Source organism: Olea europaea, chromosome 18, assembly GCF_002742605.1.
Source record: "Olea europaea var. sylvestris chromosome 18, O_europaea_v1, whole genome shotgun sequence".
Classification (NCBI taxonomy): domain Eukaryota; kingdom Viridiplantae; phylum Streptophyta; class Magnoliopsida; order Lamiales; family Oleaceae; genus Olea; species Olea europaea.
In genome coordinates this window covers 14,365,133-14,384,761 of record NC_036254.1, presented here as the reverse complement: position 1 = coordinate 14,384,761, position 19,629 = coordinate 14,365,133, and the positions used below count along the sequence as shown (strand labels likewise).

At 33.1% G+C, this 19,629-nt stretch overlaps 1 protein-coding gene across 1 annotated transcript; it reads left to right on the top strand.

Moving 5' to 3' along the window:
* Window positions 1-8,919: 8,919 nt before the first annotated feature.
* LOC111366780 (uncharacterized protein At1g76070-like) lies at window positions 8,920-9,684 on the top strand. Its single transcript, XM_022987475.1, has one exon. It carries the CDS (start codon window positions 8,920-8,922, stop codon window positions 9,682-9,684), a length of 765 nt encoding a protein of 254 aa, XP_022843243.1.
* The last annotated feature ends 9,945 nt before the right edge of the window (window positions 9,685-19,629 follow it).

Below are 19,629 nucleotides of genomic sequence, written 5' to 3'. Positions count from 1 at the left end.
CACTGTGTTATAAAGAAGCAAGTCAGCTGAAGTGGGGAAACAAAGGTATGAGAAACACCAGGAAGTAGACAAGCAACCACCGATTTTTGAAATCAAGTGGCATCGCTTTGAATAAAGGAAACGGTGCCATTTTGAGTCAATAGTAATGAATGTAATAGAAATGCATTTTATACATTGCATTTTCATAAATGCGTTCATTCCTTCTATTTTGCTTATAATTGATGGGGGAGAGGAGAAATAAGAGCGCGAAAAAGATCAGGAACAGTGTAAACTTTCTCTCTTTCCCTTTCAAGATTCTATTCTTCTCTCTTTCCCTTCTATGTTTTGTCGTTGTCGTTCTTTCTGTAAAGTTCAGTTCAACTAATAGATTTCCAGCTTGGGTTGTTGATATCATCTGATTTGACTGTTTTATTGTGTTGATTGGAATTATATTTTACTTGGTTTGGTCGAAGCTGAGTCCACCATTACATTTGGTATCAGAGCAGCTACGTGAATTGGGATAGCTGAGACTCGAATAAGTCGAATGAGGATCATCTGAAGTGTCTGGACAAAGGGGTCCCTAATCTGGGGTTAGCCCTTAAATCCTCAAACCAGATGCTGAAAGTAGTGAGTACCAAGCAAGATAGAATGGAGCAATTAATGGGTAAGATGAACCAAAAGTACGAATCTATTGTCGCGATGTTAGCCCAGATGAATGGAGGTAAAACTGATCGTGAAGAGAAACAATTGAAGGAAGTGTGGTACCATTCCAAATCATTGGTGATAGCAGTACTGGAAGTGAGTATCGTTCAGGTAACGTCGGTGGAAATAGAGAATCTAAAATGAATTCCAGATTACCCAAAATAGACTTTCCTTATTTTGGAGGAGATGGGCCTAGGGAGTGGTTGTGAAAGGCGAAGAAGTATTTCCAGATTCATCAAATAGAAGACGAGTTAAGGGTAGGAATTGCTTAAATGTACCTAAAGGGAAGAGCTGACATATGGTTCCATGGACTTATTTCCAGCCAACCCCGTGCTAATTGGGACGTGTTCTCGAGGGAAATTTGCAGGAGGTTTGCTGAGAGCATAGCAGAGAAAGTAATAAAAGTCTTCAGCAAGCTAAGACATAAGGGTTCTATGATTGAATACTAGGAACAATTTGAATAATTGAAATCCCAGGTGATGGTTTCCTAGCCATACTTGCTAGAGTCCTACTATATTTTTGTCTTCACTAGTGGCCTGAAAGATGATATCAAACCAATGGTTAAAATCATTCAACCCCAAACCCTATCAAAAGCTTTTGAAGTTGACATCCTACAGGAAAATACCATTACAGCCGTCAACACGAGCTCTAAAACCTTCAAACCTTACCCAATGAGTAAATGGACCATCCCAACCTCTAAACCAAATGAAACCTCTCCCAAATCCACACACTATATTGAATAAAAAAAACTCCACTAATTTCCTTAAATTCAAAGCTATCATCCTGTCCAACTTTCAGGCAAAAAGAGAACTGGGATTATGTTACAAGTGTGATGAGAAGTACACTAGAGATCACATTTGCAAAAATAGGATACTCAATTTCATCCTAATTGATAAAGAAAAGGATAAGGTGGTACAGGAACTGCTGGAGATAAAGGGGAACAAATGGATAAAGGAGGTGTTGATGAACTAATGGAAATTTCACTATATGCATTGGTAGGCTGCAACAGAGGTAAAACTATCAAGTTGCCAGGGTTGGTTAAAGGAAAAAAGGTGTCTATTTTGATAGTAGTGGAAGCACTCATAGCTTCATTGATGAGCAGTTGGTCAATAGCATTAATTGCAGCTTACAGGCAGCCAAACCTACCTCAGTGACTGTAGCAAAAGGAGGAAAACTAGTTAGCAAAGCTATTTGCAACCTGCTAACTTGGAATATGCAAGATCTGGAGTTCTAATACAAATTGAGGGTTCTCAAATTAGAGGGCAGTGATGTGGTACTAGGGATGGACTGGCTAAGTCAATTCAGCCCTATATTATTTGATTTCATAAAGGGAAGCATCACTTTCAGCTATGAAGGAATCAAAATGGAATTTCGAGATGAAACTAGTAGGGAGGAATTTCAAATGTTAATTGACAATAAAAAGAAAGGGTGGTGTACGCGTCAAACTTATGGAGTAATGGCACAAATTGCTGCCACCACTGAAGAATAACAGAAATCTACTCCTGTAGAATTAGAAACTATGGTGAAGCAGTTTCCATAGTGTTTTTGGAGCCAAAAGGCTTATCCCCACCTAGATTCAATGATCACCATATACCTCTAAAAGAAGGGGGACAACCATTTAGGATGAGACCATACAAGTGGCCATACATATAAAAGACATAGAGAGGATGGTTAAAGAAATGAGAGAAAATGGTATCATACAATCGATTAACAGTCCCTTCGCTTCACCTGTGTTGTTGGTCAAAAAGAAAGATCGTACTTGGCTATTCTGTGTAGATTATAGACAGCTTAATAATCTCACAATCAAGGACAAATATCCCATGCCATTGATAGATGAATTGTTGGACGAGTTGAAGGAAGTCGAGTGGTTTACCAAGATTGATTTGAGGGCTGGCTATCACCAAATTAGAGTAGCTACAGAAGATGTCTATAAAACAGCCTTCAAAACTCATGAAGGTCTTTATGAATTTAGAGTAATGCCATTTGGATTGACAAATGCGCCAGCCACATTTCAATGCCTGATGAATGAGGTATTCAAGCAACATCTCAGAAAGTTCATCTTAGTGTTTTTTGATGATATTTTGGTGTACAGTGCCGACTTATAATCTCACTACGAGCATGTTACTGTGGTACTGGAAACCCTCAAAAACCATCAACTTAATGCTAAGGATAATAAGTGTTCCTTTGGACAATCTCAGATCGAATACCTAAGCCATATTATTTCTGCAGAATGGGCATCAGCTACCCTTCTAAAATCATTGCAATGCAAATGTGGCCTACCCCAGTCAATGTTAAGCATCTTAGGGGGTTCTTTAGCCTAATGGGGTACTATAGAAAGTTTGTAAGAAGGTATGGAGCTATTGTCTGGCCACTAACTGACCTACTTAAGAAAGATAGCTTCCATTGGAATGAAAGTGCTAAATTAGCATTTTAGAAATTGAAGAAGGCCATGAGTACTACACCAGTACTAGCGTTGTCGAATTTTTCTATACCCTTTGTCATAGAAACTGATGCTTGTTATGGTGGATTAGGGGCTGTCTTGATGCAAAACCGAAGACCTATAGCCTACCTGAGTAAGGGCATTTGTAGCACGAATTTGGGATTATCAATCTATGAAAAGGAGCTCCTAGCACTCATAACCGTCGTTGGGAAGTGGAGGCACTATCTAGATGGTCATCACTTCATCATTAAAACTGACCATCAGTCAAGTATCTATTAGAGCAAAAAATCACGACCTCATTGCAACAAAAGTGGTTATCTAAGCTGTTGGGACTCAGCTATGAGATTTAGTACAAGAAGGGTTTAGATAATAAGGTAGCGGATGCCCTATCCAGAAAAGAGATGGAATGCCTAGCCGTTCTACGGTGACACCCCAATGGATAGAAGAAGTGATAGCCAGTTATGAAAGGGATGGAGTTGCAAAAGAGAAAATTAATGCCCTGTTACTCGATGGCTAGGCTGATCTAGATTATCAATACTTAAATGGGCTACTTAAATACAATTCTAGAATCTATATTGGGACTGATGGAGGGGTGAGGAAGAAGCTGATTGCAGCTATTCATGCTTCACAAGGAGGGCATTCTGGTTTTCAAGCTAGCATTCATAGAGCGAAACAATACTTCTTCTAGTCGACGATGAGTAAAGAGATTAAGCAAGAAGTTTTAGAATGCGATACACGTCAAAGGTGTAAGAATGAACATGTGGCATATACGGGCTCTTACAACCCTTACCTGAACCACAGTATGCGTGGAGTCATATCTCCATGGATTTCATTGAGGGTCTACCTACATCTGGTGCTAAAAATGTAATATTAGTGGTGGTAGACAGGTTTACTAAGTATGCACGTTTCATCACCCTAGCTCATCCATTCTCAGCTTCATCTATTGCGAAGTTGTTTGTGGATCACATCTACAAGTTGCATGGCATGCTACAGAGCATTGTAATGGACATAGAGAGTATTTACTAGTGGGTTTTGGCAAAAACCGTTCAAGCATTTGGGGGGTCAAACTACAGTTAAGTATAGCTTATCACCCCCCAAACCGACGGGCAAACGGAGAGGTTGAATCAGTGTTTGGAGATGTATCTTCGATGCATAGTCTATAGGCAGCCTTAGCAATGGAGTAAATGGGTTAGTTTGGCCAAATGTTGGTATAATATCACTTTGCACACAGCTATTAATATGATCCCATTTGAGGCTTATATGGTCTTAAACCACCCAGTTAGTTTCGGGTCCGTACCAACAGAGTAACATCATGGCAGTAGAGGAAATACTTCATGAAACACATAGAATGGATCAACTAAGCTAGAGCTAGGATGAAGCATTATGCGGATAAACATAGGAATGAAAGAGAATTTGAAGTGGGAGATTGGGTTTATATTTAAGTCAAATCCCTATGCTCAACAAATAGTGGCTAGAAGAACCAACAATAAGCTCTCTGCAAGATATTATGGTCCATATAAGATAATTCAAAGAATTGGATCGGTAGCTTACAAGCTGGAACTACTTGCTACGGTTGTAATTCACCCAATCTTCCACGTTTCATTACTTAAGAAGAAGATTGGGGAGAAAGAAGTTCCTATTCATACACTTCCAAGTCAGAATCAAGGATATGGACAGTATACTCAGCCTCTAAGGGTGTTGTCCACACGGCAGGACAATCAAAATGGGCTAGCTGTAAAATAGTGGCTAGTCCATTGGAAGGGCTCCAATTCAGATGAGGCGACCTGGGAGAATGCTGAGAACATGCAGGCATCTTTTCCATCCTTTCAACCTTGGAGACAAGTTGTAGCTGAGAGGGAGGGATGTTGTGAAGGAGCAAGTCAGCTGAAGTGGGGAGACAAAGGCAGGAGGAACACCAGGAAGAAAACAAACAACCACCGATTTTTGAAATCAAGTGATGGTAGCGTTTTGAATAAAGGAAACAGTGCTGTTTTGAGTCAATAGTGCTTAATGTAATAGGAATGCGTTTTATATATTGCATTTTCATAAATGCGTTCCTTCATTCTATTTTGCTTATAACTGATGGGGAGAGGAGAAATAAGGGCGCGAAAAAGATCGAGAATAGTGTGAACTTTCCCTCTCAAGATTCTCTTCTTCTCTCTTTCCCTTCTCTGTTTTGTAGATCTCGTTCTTTCTGTGAAGTTCAGTTCAACTAATAGATTTCCAACTTGGGTTGTTGATATCATTTGATTTGATTGTTTTATTATGTTGATTGGAATTATATTTTACCTGTTTTGGTCGAAGCTGAGTCCAACCATTACACACTGTGCTTGTGTTCATCCGATGGCTAAGTTTACATTCGTTAATTTATCATTAGATATTTTATATTCGAATCTTGTCTCTTTTGCAGAAACCAATTGCTTTGATTTAGGAAATTGTAGTTCTGAAATTTCTTCACCTAGTGCCAATAGATAATTGTTTCCATAATTCAAGATGTTATAATTTATTTTATTAGATACATTATCGTACTTTTCTTGATTATTGAAGTTTTAAAATTATATCAGGCATCATCGTTCTTTTGTCTATAATTATGTGGATTGCGTGTAAATTTAATTGAAGATAGTATGATTGATGTTTATAGTGACAAGGCATCGATTTTTAAAATGTTTGCTATTATTTCATCTTTATTTTCTGTTTTCTTGCTTTGAAATAATAGTGCACTTCATCATGTGGAAATAAAATAAATAAATAAATAAGAAAAGGCTTGTTTTCCCTCATGAAGCTCGGCTTAGCTCCCCTACCTTGATTTATCCTTTCTTTGTTGGCTAATCAGAGGGCACGGCCATCATTGCGAACCAATGACCATCACAACCAACCATCTTGTTCGTTTTGTGAATATGCTTCATAATGCTAGGTCTACTAGGAACATGGATCCTCCCAAAAGGTAATAGGGGCGTGCAAATGTTTCCTCGGGCCGGATGGAGATTGGCCCTCGAGTGCAAAGGCGAGGCCAATATGGTCTAAGCCCAACAACATAGCTTCTGTTACCGAATTGTGGATAGGAGATGAATGTTTTGAATGCTCAAATGCATGTTGAGATCAACCTCCCAATATTATCTTCCTCCGTCATTGCCATGGAAATTTATGTGAAGATTTCTAGGAGTGAATGAATTTTGAAGTCTGCGAATATTCTTGTGCTTATTTTTATAATAAGACTAAGACTGATTATTCGATTGATACATCTGCTTCATTTTTAAACTACAGGTGTTGTCGAAGTTTATTCAGGAGGTGGGACTTTATTAGCATTCCTGATGCTGGGAGCATTGGATAGCTTTTGAGAAAAGATAGGCTTGTGTGAACTAAAATGTAAGTACATTTCTAAAACTCCATAACGTGTAATACGAGCCTTACAATATTGAAATGTAAGCTCTAAGTACAAAGTCTCATTTCTTCGTTTGGGCTTATATTTATGCTACAGAAGTCTTGGCTTTGTGGGAAAGAAAATTCAAGAGGAAATTAGAGAAAACTAGGTACTAAAACTTTCAAATTCAAAATTCACGGATGAAATTTATTTATGCAAAAATCAGGTATTACATAATTAACCCACCCAATTCAATTAAAAACCCTAATCATTTCCCCTCTCTCTTCATTTCACTCTCACTTTCTATCTCCCTCTCGTCACTGACTCCTTCTCTTCATATCCCTCTCCTCATCTCTTTGACTCCATGTCATGTCTTTTCTTCATCAGACGCCATCGCCATCGAAGCATGTCACTGTTAGAGTACCCTTCATTGGTGCTACTGTAATGAAGAAGCACCACGTTGTCGCACTTTTCCCTTCGTGAATCACCACGAGCTGAGGTAGTGAAATGAAATCGCGAAGCAGATCTACCACTTTAGTGGTGAAAATGGAATCGCTGGAACATTTTAGCAACCCACGCAAAGCAAAAGTAGTTTAGGTTGGTGGTGATTTTGGGGATTTGGACGGTGTTTTGTGTGGTGGTGGTGATGACGATTTTCTGGTGATAGATCTGGCAGTTTGGATGGGGTTTAGATGGTGTTTTGTGTGCTAATGGTGAAAGTGTTTGTGTGGTGGATGTTTTGTGCTGGTATGTGACCACTATTTGACACATGTGACCAATAATTTATTTATCTGTGACCAATTGTTTAAGTGTGACCTAAGAATTTGACAATCTATGGCCAATTAATTTGACCTTGAATTAATCTGAGACCTGTAAATTTTGGATCCGTGACTTTGAAATAATTTGTGACCTACAAAAATTTAGATTTGTGACCTCAAAATAATTTGTGGTCAATTAATTTGATGATATGTGACCAGAAAATAAATATGTAACCTATAATTATGAATCCGTGACCATTAATCATATAACTTTGACTTTATTATATTTAATTAATAAATATTTTCAATTAATTATATAGATACCTGAATTTTAAATTTTTGATTTATGTATCTGATTTGTGAATTGGTGTAAACAATACACCTGAAATATGAATTTTTCCCAAAATTCAATAGTTCATTTACATCTCTAATCCGATGGATCTGTTTGAGGTTGTGAGATCGCCTACTAATATACTTCTCAGTAGGCAATAGACGTTTGGATCTAGTTGCTTTGTATGTTCTATAAAGACATCTCAATGAATTGAACGAATTGAAATCAAAAGATTCACACAGATTATCCCAAAATTATTTGGAGTAGACTTAATTTATTATTATTGTCCATTTACTGAGAAAATATTGAGACCTGCATATAACCTTTTTTTCCCTTAGAGCATTGTTATTGACTAAGCATTCCCCCTCTCTTTTTACATGTAGATTATAATCCAATTAAATCAAGAAGTTTCTCATATTGATCACTTACTCACCATGAAAATATAGCAAATTAATTTATGGCTCTCTCACTTTTTTGGTGAGTCGGTCAACATTCAAAATAGGTTGACTTTACTTATTTTATCAAATGTCATATTTAATGTTAATTTAAAAACTATTATAAATCACTTTCTTAGAAAATAGGTCTTAAAAAATGCGGCCAAACATGTTCTTAGTTGAAAGTTCATACCTATTGAGTAACAAACAATTTTATTTTTCTTTGGAATATTCAGAAAAGTTGAATATTCTTGCAATACACTTCTACGTCTCTTCTTTCATTAATACTATTTCAGATTATTTTCTCAAAGCACTGCATTTGTTAAATACAATACCAAATCAATGGAAAGACTTGTCGCCGGAGAATTGGATTTTGAATGAGTTTTGGAATAGTGATTTTTTTTAAATGAGTTTTGGAATAGTGATTTCTTAGAGAACGTGTGGCTAAAAAGTAAGTATGTATGTGTATATATATATTTTTTAGTTTATTTGTAAAATATTATTAATTAGCATCTGTTTGACTCTCTTTATTTCAAAATTTTTTATTTTCTGGACTTATTTTCAATCAAACATTCACGTAATACAATATTTTGTAAGCAAATTCAAATTTTTTTCGCACATTCTCTAAAAAATTATTATTCAAAATATCATTTTCCCTCAATTTCTCTTTATAATGGTTTGGATTTAATTGTGTAAATACGTAGTTGAAAAGGAGTTCGAGGAAAAATGAGTTTTGATTTAACAAAATAAAACAAGGCCATTTCTCCCTTTGACCAATAATTGTGAAATGGTCCTACTAAACGTTGTTGTATCTTGTAAATGTCAAACCTATTTCGATCCTTTGCTGTGTCTTCTTATCCTGATCTCTATTTATAATATATACACACACACACATGGACACACTCTTCATTGCAATGGAGAAGCCAAAGTCAAAGAACAAGATATTAAAATTTCTGCCAAAAGCACTTTCTTTCCAAAACCCTCCTTTCAGCCCTGCTGGCCGTAGAGACAATGTTGTTAATTCAAACAACCTTAAATCCAATTTCAACCGAGGTTTTTCCGGTCCGATTATATCCATGATTCCGGCAGAAGCACGAGGAAGAAAATCATCGAAGAACTCCAACTTAGGCGAACCAACTTCACCAAAAGTTTCATGTATGGGCCAAATCAAGCACAGGAAAAACAAGATCAGCAAAAAGAAACAAGTTTCACGGCCGGCAACCAACTCCGCCGTATCACCGCCGAAGAAGAAACCATCAGCCACCATTCGGAATATTTTTAGCAGTAAAAAGCCGGCTGCAGGAAGAAAATCCGATGGTTCGTCCGATGATGACAAGCACAAGGTTCCTGATCATGGAGCAGCACCTAGCTTGAATCAGATGAAAAAATTTGCTAGTAGTCGGGATACGTTTGCGAATTTTGATTGGGCAACTGCACAGATTGCACCAGAGAACAGGGGATTCTATTCGGATGAAGAGGGAGAAGATGAAGTTATTATTCCTTTCTCTGCACCAATATTGCGAGGCGGAGGCGGAGGCGGATACGGAGACGGAGGAGGTGGTAGTGGCGGTAAAAGTGGTGGCCATGGAGTGGCTTTGGAGCCAAGGAAAGAAATTAATATATGGAAGAGGAGAACCATGGCACAACCTAAGCCTCTCCAATTAAACACTTACGATTAGATATCTTTGAAAATAATTTCTTTGCCATAAATGTGTGTATAATTCATATAATTTCATCTTTAGGTGAAGTGGTCGTCTAAAAATGTTTGCATACACAGAATTAGATCATACCTTAGGCGACGGATTTTGGAGCATCAGCGACGGATTTTCATCATTGATTAAATAAGTATAGATAGGTAAATTAGTACACACGAAATTTAGATTATTATTTTTTTTTCAACCTTTTGGTGCGGATATTGAATGGTTGATTGGCGTCTAAAAATGTTTACTGCATATTCTCATTTTTCAATAGATATTTGATCATATGCAGCATTTGTGCTCGAAGAATTCGTCATTGACATTAATGTATATATACGAAGATAGGTTTGCTACATGTATTCTTGAAAATTAGATGTATATTAATAATGCTATTTGTACATCGTGATTTATAGAATGAGGATGTGGATTATATTAATCGTGATTATATTGATAATGCTTTTGTTATAGAATGAGGATGTGGATTATATAATGCTTGCAAAGTTGTGCAATGGAAGTAACGATTAATTGCAATGAAACGTCAAATATATTTATTGTTAAAATTAAGTTAAATTTTTAATTTAATAATGAATTTTAGCCCTTGTTTGATGGCCATTATTAAAAAAAAAAATTTTAAATAGTGATTTTTTTAGAGAATGTATGGTTAGAAAATTGGAAAAAAATTTGAGTTTAGGTGTAAAATATTTTATTTTGGTTAAAAATAAGTATAAAAATTAAAATTTTTTGTTTTAATTGGAGATAAACCACGGCTTAATTAAATTCAAATTTATAGCGAGCAATAGAAGATGTTTTTCAAAGTTTAACTATATCAAAGTTTAGTGGCCAAAATTCGACTACCTCAGAATTTAATTGTGTGACAGGGTGACACGTGTGCATTTTGCCAGCCACGTCATTAATTCCGTTAGAAGTTTGAGGCAGAAGTTATTTCAATGAGTATAGTTCAATATTTTTTAAAGTTCAGTGATCAAAATTCAACATTTTAAACTTTAGTGAACAAGTGAAAATGTATATATAAGTTCAGTGACCATTGAAACAATTAACTCCAATTTGGCTATTATTATAAAATAGATGTTATAGTGGAAGTAAATAAATTAATTAATTAAGCCCACAGGATAGATTATAATTTAGAAGTTTGATTACTTAGCATTAATTAATTATTCAAATTATACACGCAGTATTACTTTGCCTTTATCTTATTGTCGGCCATCAATTCTTCTGTGTGAAACCAGCTGCCAAAATTGAAACTTCGACAATTTTTATTTTATTTTTTTTAGATTGTTCATGCTTAATCTCTTCGACCAGGTAGAAGCTTGTAGAAGATTTGAAATAAAAAGCAAGCCAGCCTGTCATTTTCAACGAATGGCAACCATAAGATCAATTAATTGAAAGAACAATGTTATTTGTACACTTTGATGTACTCTTGTGACGAGAGTGTATACCAGAATGTATGTGCAACAAAACCTTTAATTGAAACGTAATTTTATTGAGGAATCAATCAAAGTGGTTTTATGTTGTTAAAATCTAAATGATTCATTGAGAAGTGTCAATTTTGACTGTACACTTTGATAGACGGAAAATTTCATATTTAAGAAGTTAACTATAACTTATTTCAAAACTAATAAATAAATTTTAAAATTTCTAAAATCGGATATTATTAAATTTTATATATGAAATAATTAAATAAAAATATATTATCTTAATTAAATATATTAAAATCACAATTCTATATAATTTGGTCACATTATTAAATTAATTGATCATAAATTATTTCTCGATTGCAAATAAAAAAAATTTATGGATTACGTATTATTTCATGGTCATAAACCAAAAATTTTATAGGTTACATTTCATTCGTCGGTCACAAATAAAAATTTTATACGTCACAATTTATTTATTGATCACAAATTACAAAAATTTAAGTCACGACTTAATAAATTGTAAGTCATGATTACATTTTATGTCACATATTATATATTGATCACAAATTAATTAATTTATTGTTAACAACCAATCAAAATAATTTGTTACCACCCCACCCCACCCATAACCACCACACCCACACCAACACTCATCATCACTACCACTATTGCAGTCGCCATCACGACCACAACACCACCACTACCCGCCACAACACCATAACCACCGCACCAACACCAACATCACCACTATCACTATTGCAGCTGCCCTCACCACCACAACACCAACAGCACGGGCACAACACCACCACATGTTAATCGATTAAAACCACTCTACCATGGCGCCCCTGCCACCACCAACACCAACTAGTCACCAAAATAGCGGCACCACTGTCATGCCATCAACACCACTCAAAACAATAGACCTAATTTCTAAAGTGCCTGAGAAGATGAAAACACCAAGCTAAATTTAGACCATTCCAAGACCTAATTTCCAAGCTAAATCTAGACCTAATTTCTAGTGCACCAGAGAAGATGAAAACATCAGCCTAATTATCGAGCGCTACTGCCGTTTGACGACAGCGCAATGCTACTGTTGTGCTCAGTGAAACTTTGCTGCTGTGAAAATCTTGAGAGGCGGAGAGAGTGCCGTCAGTAAAGAGTGAAAACCAAGAGAGGAAGAGAGTGTCGCTGTCACTGATGAGGGGAGAGAGAGAGAGAGAGAGAGAGAGAGAGAGAGAGAGAGAGAGAGAAGAATGAGAATGATTCAGGGGAGTGCATTCAATTGTGATTTTTAAAGACTTTGATGAACTTTTTTTAAATGATGACTTTTATGGATTTCGTGAATCTTTTATAGATTTGTACGGAATTAGCGGAAGTCTTTCGTAAATTTCTATGGATTTTCATTTTAAAATTTTTATATACTTTTGTGGAATTCAAAAGACCTTTGAAAACTTTGATCCAATGTGAAATTCTCACATATGAAGTGTTAGTTCCCACAATTCCCATTTTCCTTCCCCTTCATTTTCCCATATAATTAAAAAAAAATTAAGAGAGAGAAAGAAAGATAAAAAATATATATATAATCAATAAAAAAAATAAATTTTAATTACATATGTTCATAGAAATTTAAAAGAAAAAAAGATTGAAAAAGATTTTGAAAGTCTTTTAAAATCTCGTAATTAATGAGAAACAAATTTTATGATTTTATATGAGTATTTTCTACTTAAAAAGTTAGTACTTCAAAGACTTTTATAAAAGTCTCTAAAAGTCATTAAAATTTGAATATCTCAAAGCTTATATAGATTTCTAAAAAGTTTTAATTGAATATACCAAAACTTTTGGAAATTTTTTAAAAGTCTATAAAAGTCTCAATTGAATATCTCTAAACTTTTTAAATCCCAAAAAGTCATTAAAAGTCTCCATTGAATACACTCCTATTAGAGTTTGGAATCAGGGTAGGGTAAGTAGATTAATTTAATTTTTGTAATAATAATATAATATAATTATTAATATTTAAAATTTTAATTATCATATGATCTTTGAAAAAAAAAAAACTTATAGATCTTAATTTTGAAGCGAAAAGTTTAAAATTCTGGTAGGCCGTAATTTCCACTTGATAGAAAGTAGGTTGTCTAAAACTCTATTAGAAACTGTCTATAAGCGTGAATGTATCACATCTAATTACACGTTCATTACAAACAGGAAAAGAGAGAAAAATTTATTGATTCTCTTGATGTGTAGGTCCAAATTTTCTGAGTAAGTATTATAGACCAATATATGTTTCTTGATTAATTTATGTGGAGATTATCAAAATAGTCAATTTTTGGCTTTGTATTTACAAAAATGCCACATTTTTTAAATCTTTGCAAGATTGTTAATTTTGGAAAATTTTGAATATTTTTGTCCATTTAGATAATTCAAATACCCTACATGTCCTTCATTAAAAACTGATTTGACTAGATAGAAAAATAGTACAAAAAACTTTAAAACATCACATCAAATGCTCTCATTTCACTATATATATATATATATATATATCTATCGTCGACGAAGATCACGTTTAATCTCTTGAGATTTTATTTATTTATTTATGCATTTATTGCTTTCTTCTCTTCTGATTTTTCAAATTTAGGGGTGTTTATTATTATTATTATTATTATTATTATTATTATTATTATTATTATTAACAATATTGGTCTTGAATTGGCACAATGTCTTTTTTTTTTTGTCTATTTTTCTAGTGCTATGACAATGTTAACATTTTGATTTATGTAAGTTATTTATAAATTTATTTCATACAATTATATTTTTCATTTTTCCTTCATATAAATAATGGTTATTGGTCATTATTGGGCAAATTGAGTTTGAGTTTAATTTTTGAGTTTATGAAATGAGCTAAGATTGAATTGGGTTTATTCCGGTTAACATGCACAAATAAACTCGGTTAAATGTGTGTTTATATGATTATTTCGAGTTATTTGAATATTGTTTGAAGTGTTGGATCATTCTATTTTCATTCTTGAAAATGTCTTTGCATTTATATATAAAACTTATGGCTAAGTATATAAAAAGTTGTGCTATTAGAAGCTATAAGTATAACACATATCATGTTTCTCATAACTTGACCCTTCTTGTCTTGGAAAACCAATATGAATGTGAAATGTAATATCCATTCTGACAGTAACGAAATCATCTGTCGACAGATGAAATGCCGTTCTCAACAGTTAGGTTCTGAAATTCTCGACAGTTGATTGCAGAAGCCAAAATTTGTTAAATTTCTCTTCACGTGTGATTTTAGGATTTGAAATGTATAACATATCATTTGAGCACCATTATTACTTCATGAATTATATATATAATAGTTATGAATCCATCTGTAGAGATAAACTGTCATTCTAGATAGAGAAGTCACTGACCCAAAAAGTGCTTGCCTAGACTACCGGAGGGTCCATCGGCTAGTTAGTTAAATGAGGGGATTGATATGTATTATCACTTTAATTTAAAAAAGTATTTGTCCACTTTTTGAAGTTTTTATCTTCATGATTTCAAGTATGATTGTTTCGTATAAAGGTACTAACCTGAAAGTTGGTAGCCCAAATTACCGAAAGGTCCATTGACTGGATGGGTAAAAGAGACAATTGGTATGTGTTACTACTTTCAGTTTTAAAAAAATAAAAAAATTAGAATATTTTATTTTTTAACCTTGGCATTTGAAACTTCATTATTTCGTATGAAGGTGTCGAACCGAAAGGTATATGACCGGACAGTCACGAAGTTCCCTATGCTCGTGGCAAATGGTAAGTTTCGTAGTGGGGTAATTATACATGTCAAATTCTTATGTTTTACGTTAAATATGTTTAGTTGAAGATAAACGTATCATTTCGATGTTATACTTAATTTTGGTAGAATCTGTTATTTTCTTCCATTATTAAATTTTGATACCTAATGCAACTTAAACCACTTTCGTATAGGAGTATACACTGATGTACCATTGGCATCAATCATACCCGTTCAAGGTGACGATAATGTTAATGCAAATATGCAACGATCAACACATGTTCGAGTGCCTGCTGCATTGACTAGGATTCCATTCACGAGGGGGAACGGATAGAAAGTGAACCAACGTTAAATCAAACAACATATCAGATACATTGTAGGAGTTAGCTAGGGAAATAGTCACATATTCTCAAGGATAACATAACAGTTATTTTAAGTAGTTAATGATGTGATAATACTTTTGGATGTACTTATTTCACAATAGAAATGTATCATGATAGTACTTTTGTGTAGCTTTTTACTTTAAAATGTTTTATAGTTTCTATTAGTGATGTGCACAAATATTTTAGTTTGTTGTAACCGTTGCATAAATGTTGTGTGCTTCTTGGTGAAATTCAATGATAACATAGCAGAATTTGTTAATTTTGCAAATATTATGTTTATGTGTAGACTATATTTATGGTCTCTAATTTCTGTCAGGGATTCCCGTGATAATGTATGTACATAATGCTCTGTATTCGAATATTTGTAATGTAGAAATTTTTAGTGTACTTTATTCAATTGCAATGAACTGTAGAAAATTATTCATACAATTTGTCATGACCAAGTGTCGAGGATGACAGAAACAATCTGTCGAGAACGACAGATAAATTGTCGGGCTGTCATGCAATATGTCTATAGATCCGTATTTTACTTGTGAAGTTGAACATATATTTGCTTGTCTATGAATGATGTGGGAATGATAATAACAATATAAGTTGAAGATAGTAATGTAAGTTGAGAATATGCTGGGGAACACCGTAAGTTGAAAATACCTTTTATGCAAAATATGTATGCTCCAATGAAATCAATATGTTATAAACATGATAAAAATGAATAATTATAATGAAAACGTTAAATTGTTGATTTTTTTTTTAAAGTACAAAAAGCACTCCACCTCTAATATTTTAGTAAATAATTCAATACAATTTTGTAATTATTCTCCTCATTTTCTCCATAGTAATACGATATAACATTAGTAGTGTTTATCATTTATGCGTCAATTGAGTCCACTATTTACAACTTATAAACAATGTATTTTGTGGGGATTAAAATTAGATTTTTTTTAGCGAACTGTGATAGCAGTTTTTGAATGGTCTGGTTAAATTATTTTCAACAGCAGTAGAGTTCGATAATTACAACATAGGGAGCAACAATGGTCACGAACGATATGACAACAAAACTATAATATAACTTGATAATATACAACGCAGTAGGAGAAATATTGGACATACAACATCAACAACAACATTGAGTGGTTGTTTAAGAAACTCGTATTATATTGAGGATCGAACAAACTTTCCCCTATGCGACACAATGAATCTCAAGTAATGACTCAAACATGAAATGTTAAGATTGCAAATGTGAGAATTTTGTACATTCCATATGTCGACATTTAATACCATCAAATTGGAGTTTTCGAATATTTAGATCCATATAATAGCAAAAAGAAAAATAAATAGTTTCAACAGTTTTCAAGTGTCGAAGTCGACAGTTAAATTGTCTATCTTGACAGTGAGTAAATATTGAGTTCGATAGTTCTAATGTCTAACCCAACGATTTCAAAGACACTACTTGACAGTTGAGCTGCCATAAATTTCGGGGAAACTTGAAAATCATGTATTTAGTTTTTTGGAAGAAATTATTGAAAATGTTAATGGTGATAATCAATTATCAACTACAACATCACAATATCTTCCCACAAATAAATAAGGAATGGCTCAATGCTTCATAAAATATGAAATCTTCACATTTTTGTAGAAGATATTGGTATTTTTCCCTGTGAAAAATATATCAAAAATAAAACACATTAATGAATAAGAGATTCAAAAAATTTAATTAAATATAACCATGTTGTATTAAATATCTAAAGTAGTAAACTATGAGATGAAAATATAAACAATTTCTAGTAGCTCACATTTGAAATTGATCAATAGCTTTCTCTTATTGATGATGGAATGAAGATGAAGAAGAAGAATGTATGGTTTGTGTTCATAAAGTTTGTGTGTGTGTGTGTGTTTTTTTTTTTTTTAAAACAAAAATTCATATTATACAATATAATAATCATATTTTAAATGTTTAAAATATATAAACCAAATCATCACATCACACCATTAATTACGTTCAAATCAAACGTTTATTGCTCCTAAAAATGTGTCATAAAGAGTAAAGTGGATATTTTGCATAAAAAAGTGATATTTTTCGAAGAAATTGGTGCAAATGAATTTTTTTTTATACATTTTCAATTTTAGTGACATTTATGTAAATTCCCCTTAATTTATTTATATGTGAAATCAATGAATTTTAAAGATTTGAGAATTAGAGTTGAACTGCTATCATAGCATGGTTAGCAAATTCTTAATCTTCCTTAAAGATTAACGTTTTCAACTTATCAATTTTTATTTTTATCTTATCGGTTTATGAATCAAGATTGCTTTGGTTCGACAACGGTTTCATCCATATGATATTAATAAGATGCTTTCTGAAATTGGGTCTATTTGTCGAAACGTTAGAAATTATTTGGGAGGATACATGCTTCTTTGGACTTATTTGATACCCCACAAAACAGCCTTTAACTAAGTTCAATTATCACTTGTATATAAATCTGTATTTTACATTAATTCCAAGTTTCGGAATTGGAATTATGCTTTGTGAAGTATTCAATGAAATTCATAGATTCTTGGAACTGTTTTTTTCAAACGAAATGATTGTTTGTATGCAGAATATAATATAATTTTATGCCCAATTATAATTAACAGTATTATTTTTAATAATAAATCCAGTAATTATATATTGTTAAATTGATTAAAGATGGTGGTGATATATCAATAATTAATTGTGATTATTAGTGTTTGCCATTACTTGACTGCGGACTGCTCAAGAATGATATTTTATTATTGCTCAAGAATGCTAATAGTCAAGTGATGGGTTTATTATGTATCTTATGGATCCATAAGATCCATTAAAAAAATAACTAGAAACGTGTAAATCTGTGAATTAAAAAAATGATAACTAGAAACATTAAGTGATAAATATTTTGTTTATGTAATTAATATTCGATTAATGTTGTTTGTTAGTCACCAAAGTGGCCGAACCTTATGGTATTTTGAATACTGAATTATATAATTTATCTATCAATTACTCTTGATAGTTTGATGCTTATAAATGAAGTTAACATTAGGATTATTGTTGTCAATAGTATATTAACGTCCATAAATTATAAAATTATTTTTAATCACCCAAAGGCTAATCAATTTATGTTATTAACATTGAACATGGTTGTTGTTGATTGATATACTTAGATATGTTTTGTATATCCAAATATATCAGGCCTATTTGATTAGAATATATTTAATTACCAATAAATAAAAATAAAATTAGCATCATTACATTTGTTACGATTATGTAACGTAGTATCACTCAAAGAAGAACTACGGTATACATTTAATATTATGTTATTTGATCCTGAATTCAAATATTTAAGTTAAAAATCAAAGCATTAATGTTATATATATTGTATATGTTTTTTCAATACCTATTTCCGTTTCTCTGTTTTTGTATGCTTCATCTAGCCCATTGTTTAATGGGCTCAATTTCTCTGACTCATGTGAACAAGTCCAATTTAACTCAGGTATTTTAGAGTTAGACTTGGCATTTCAAGTTGAGAAATCTACTGATCTCACTGATAAGAGCAGTGCTGATTAAAGATTTTCCCATAAAGCTTGGGAACTATTTGATATTAGATTGAGCATAATGTTTATGTGGATGACCTTAAAAAGAATATCAAGTCCACTATCCTTAAAGTTGAGATTGTAAAGATTATATGAAGTTTGTAGAAGAACATTCATAGACAACTGACAAGTCACTTACTACACACTAATGGGTACCTTATTTGCCATGACATTTGATTGTTCTCATACTATGTATGAGCATGTTATTGAAATGAGTAACAATGTAGTAAGACTTGGACACTTGGGATGAATGATGATTAAAACTTCTTGGTATAGTTTATTATGAACTCTTTGCCTCCCAAGTATGGTCCATTCAAAATAAATAATAATACCTTAAAGGACAAATGAAATATAATTGAATTACACAGTATGTTCATGCAAGGGGAGACAAGGCTAGAACCAAAAAACTCATTTTGTTCACTTCGTAAGTTATCTAGGAGATGGAAAGAATAAATAAGAAAATGTCTAGAAAGGGTACTAAGTAAGGACCACTAAAGATAAATGAGTCTTTTGTCCAAATCGACAATAAAGAACAAAAGAAAGATATGTGTCATTTTTGTTGCAAACTTGGGCCCTATAAAAGGGACAGTCTGAAATGTAAGATATGACTTGAAAGCAAATATAAGATTATTGCTTATGTATGTTACAAATCTAATTTGGCAGAAGTTCCTTATAATACTTGGTGGATTGATTTTGAATGTACCATTCGTGTTACAAATATAATG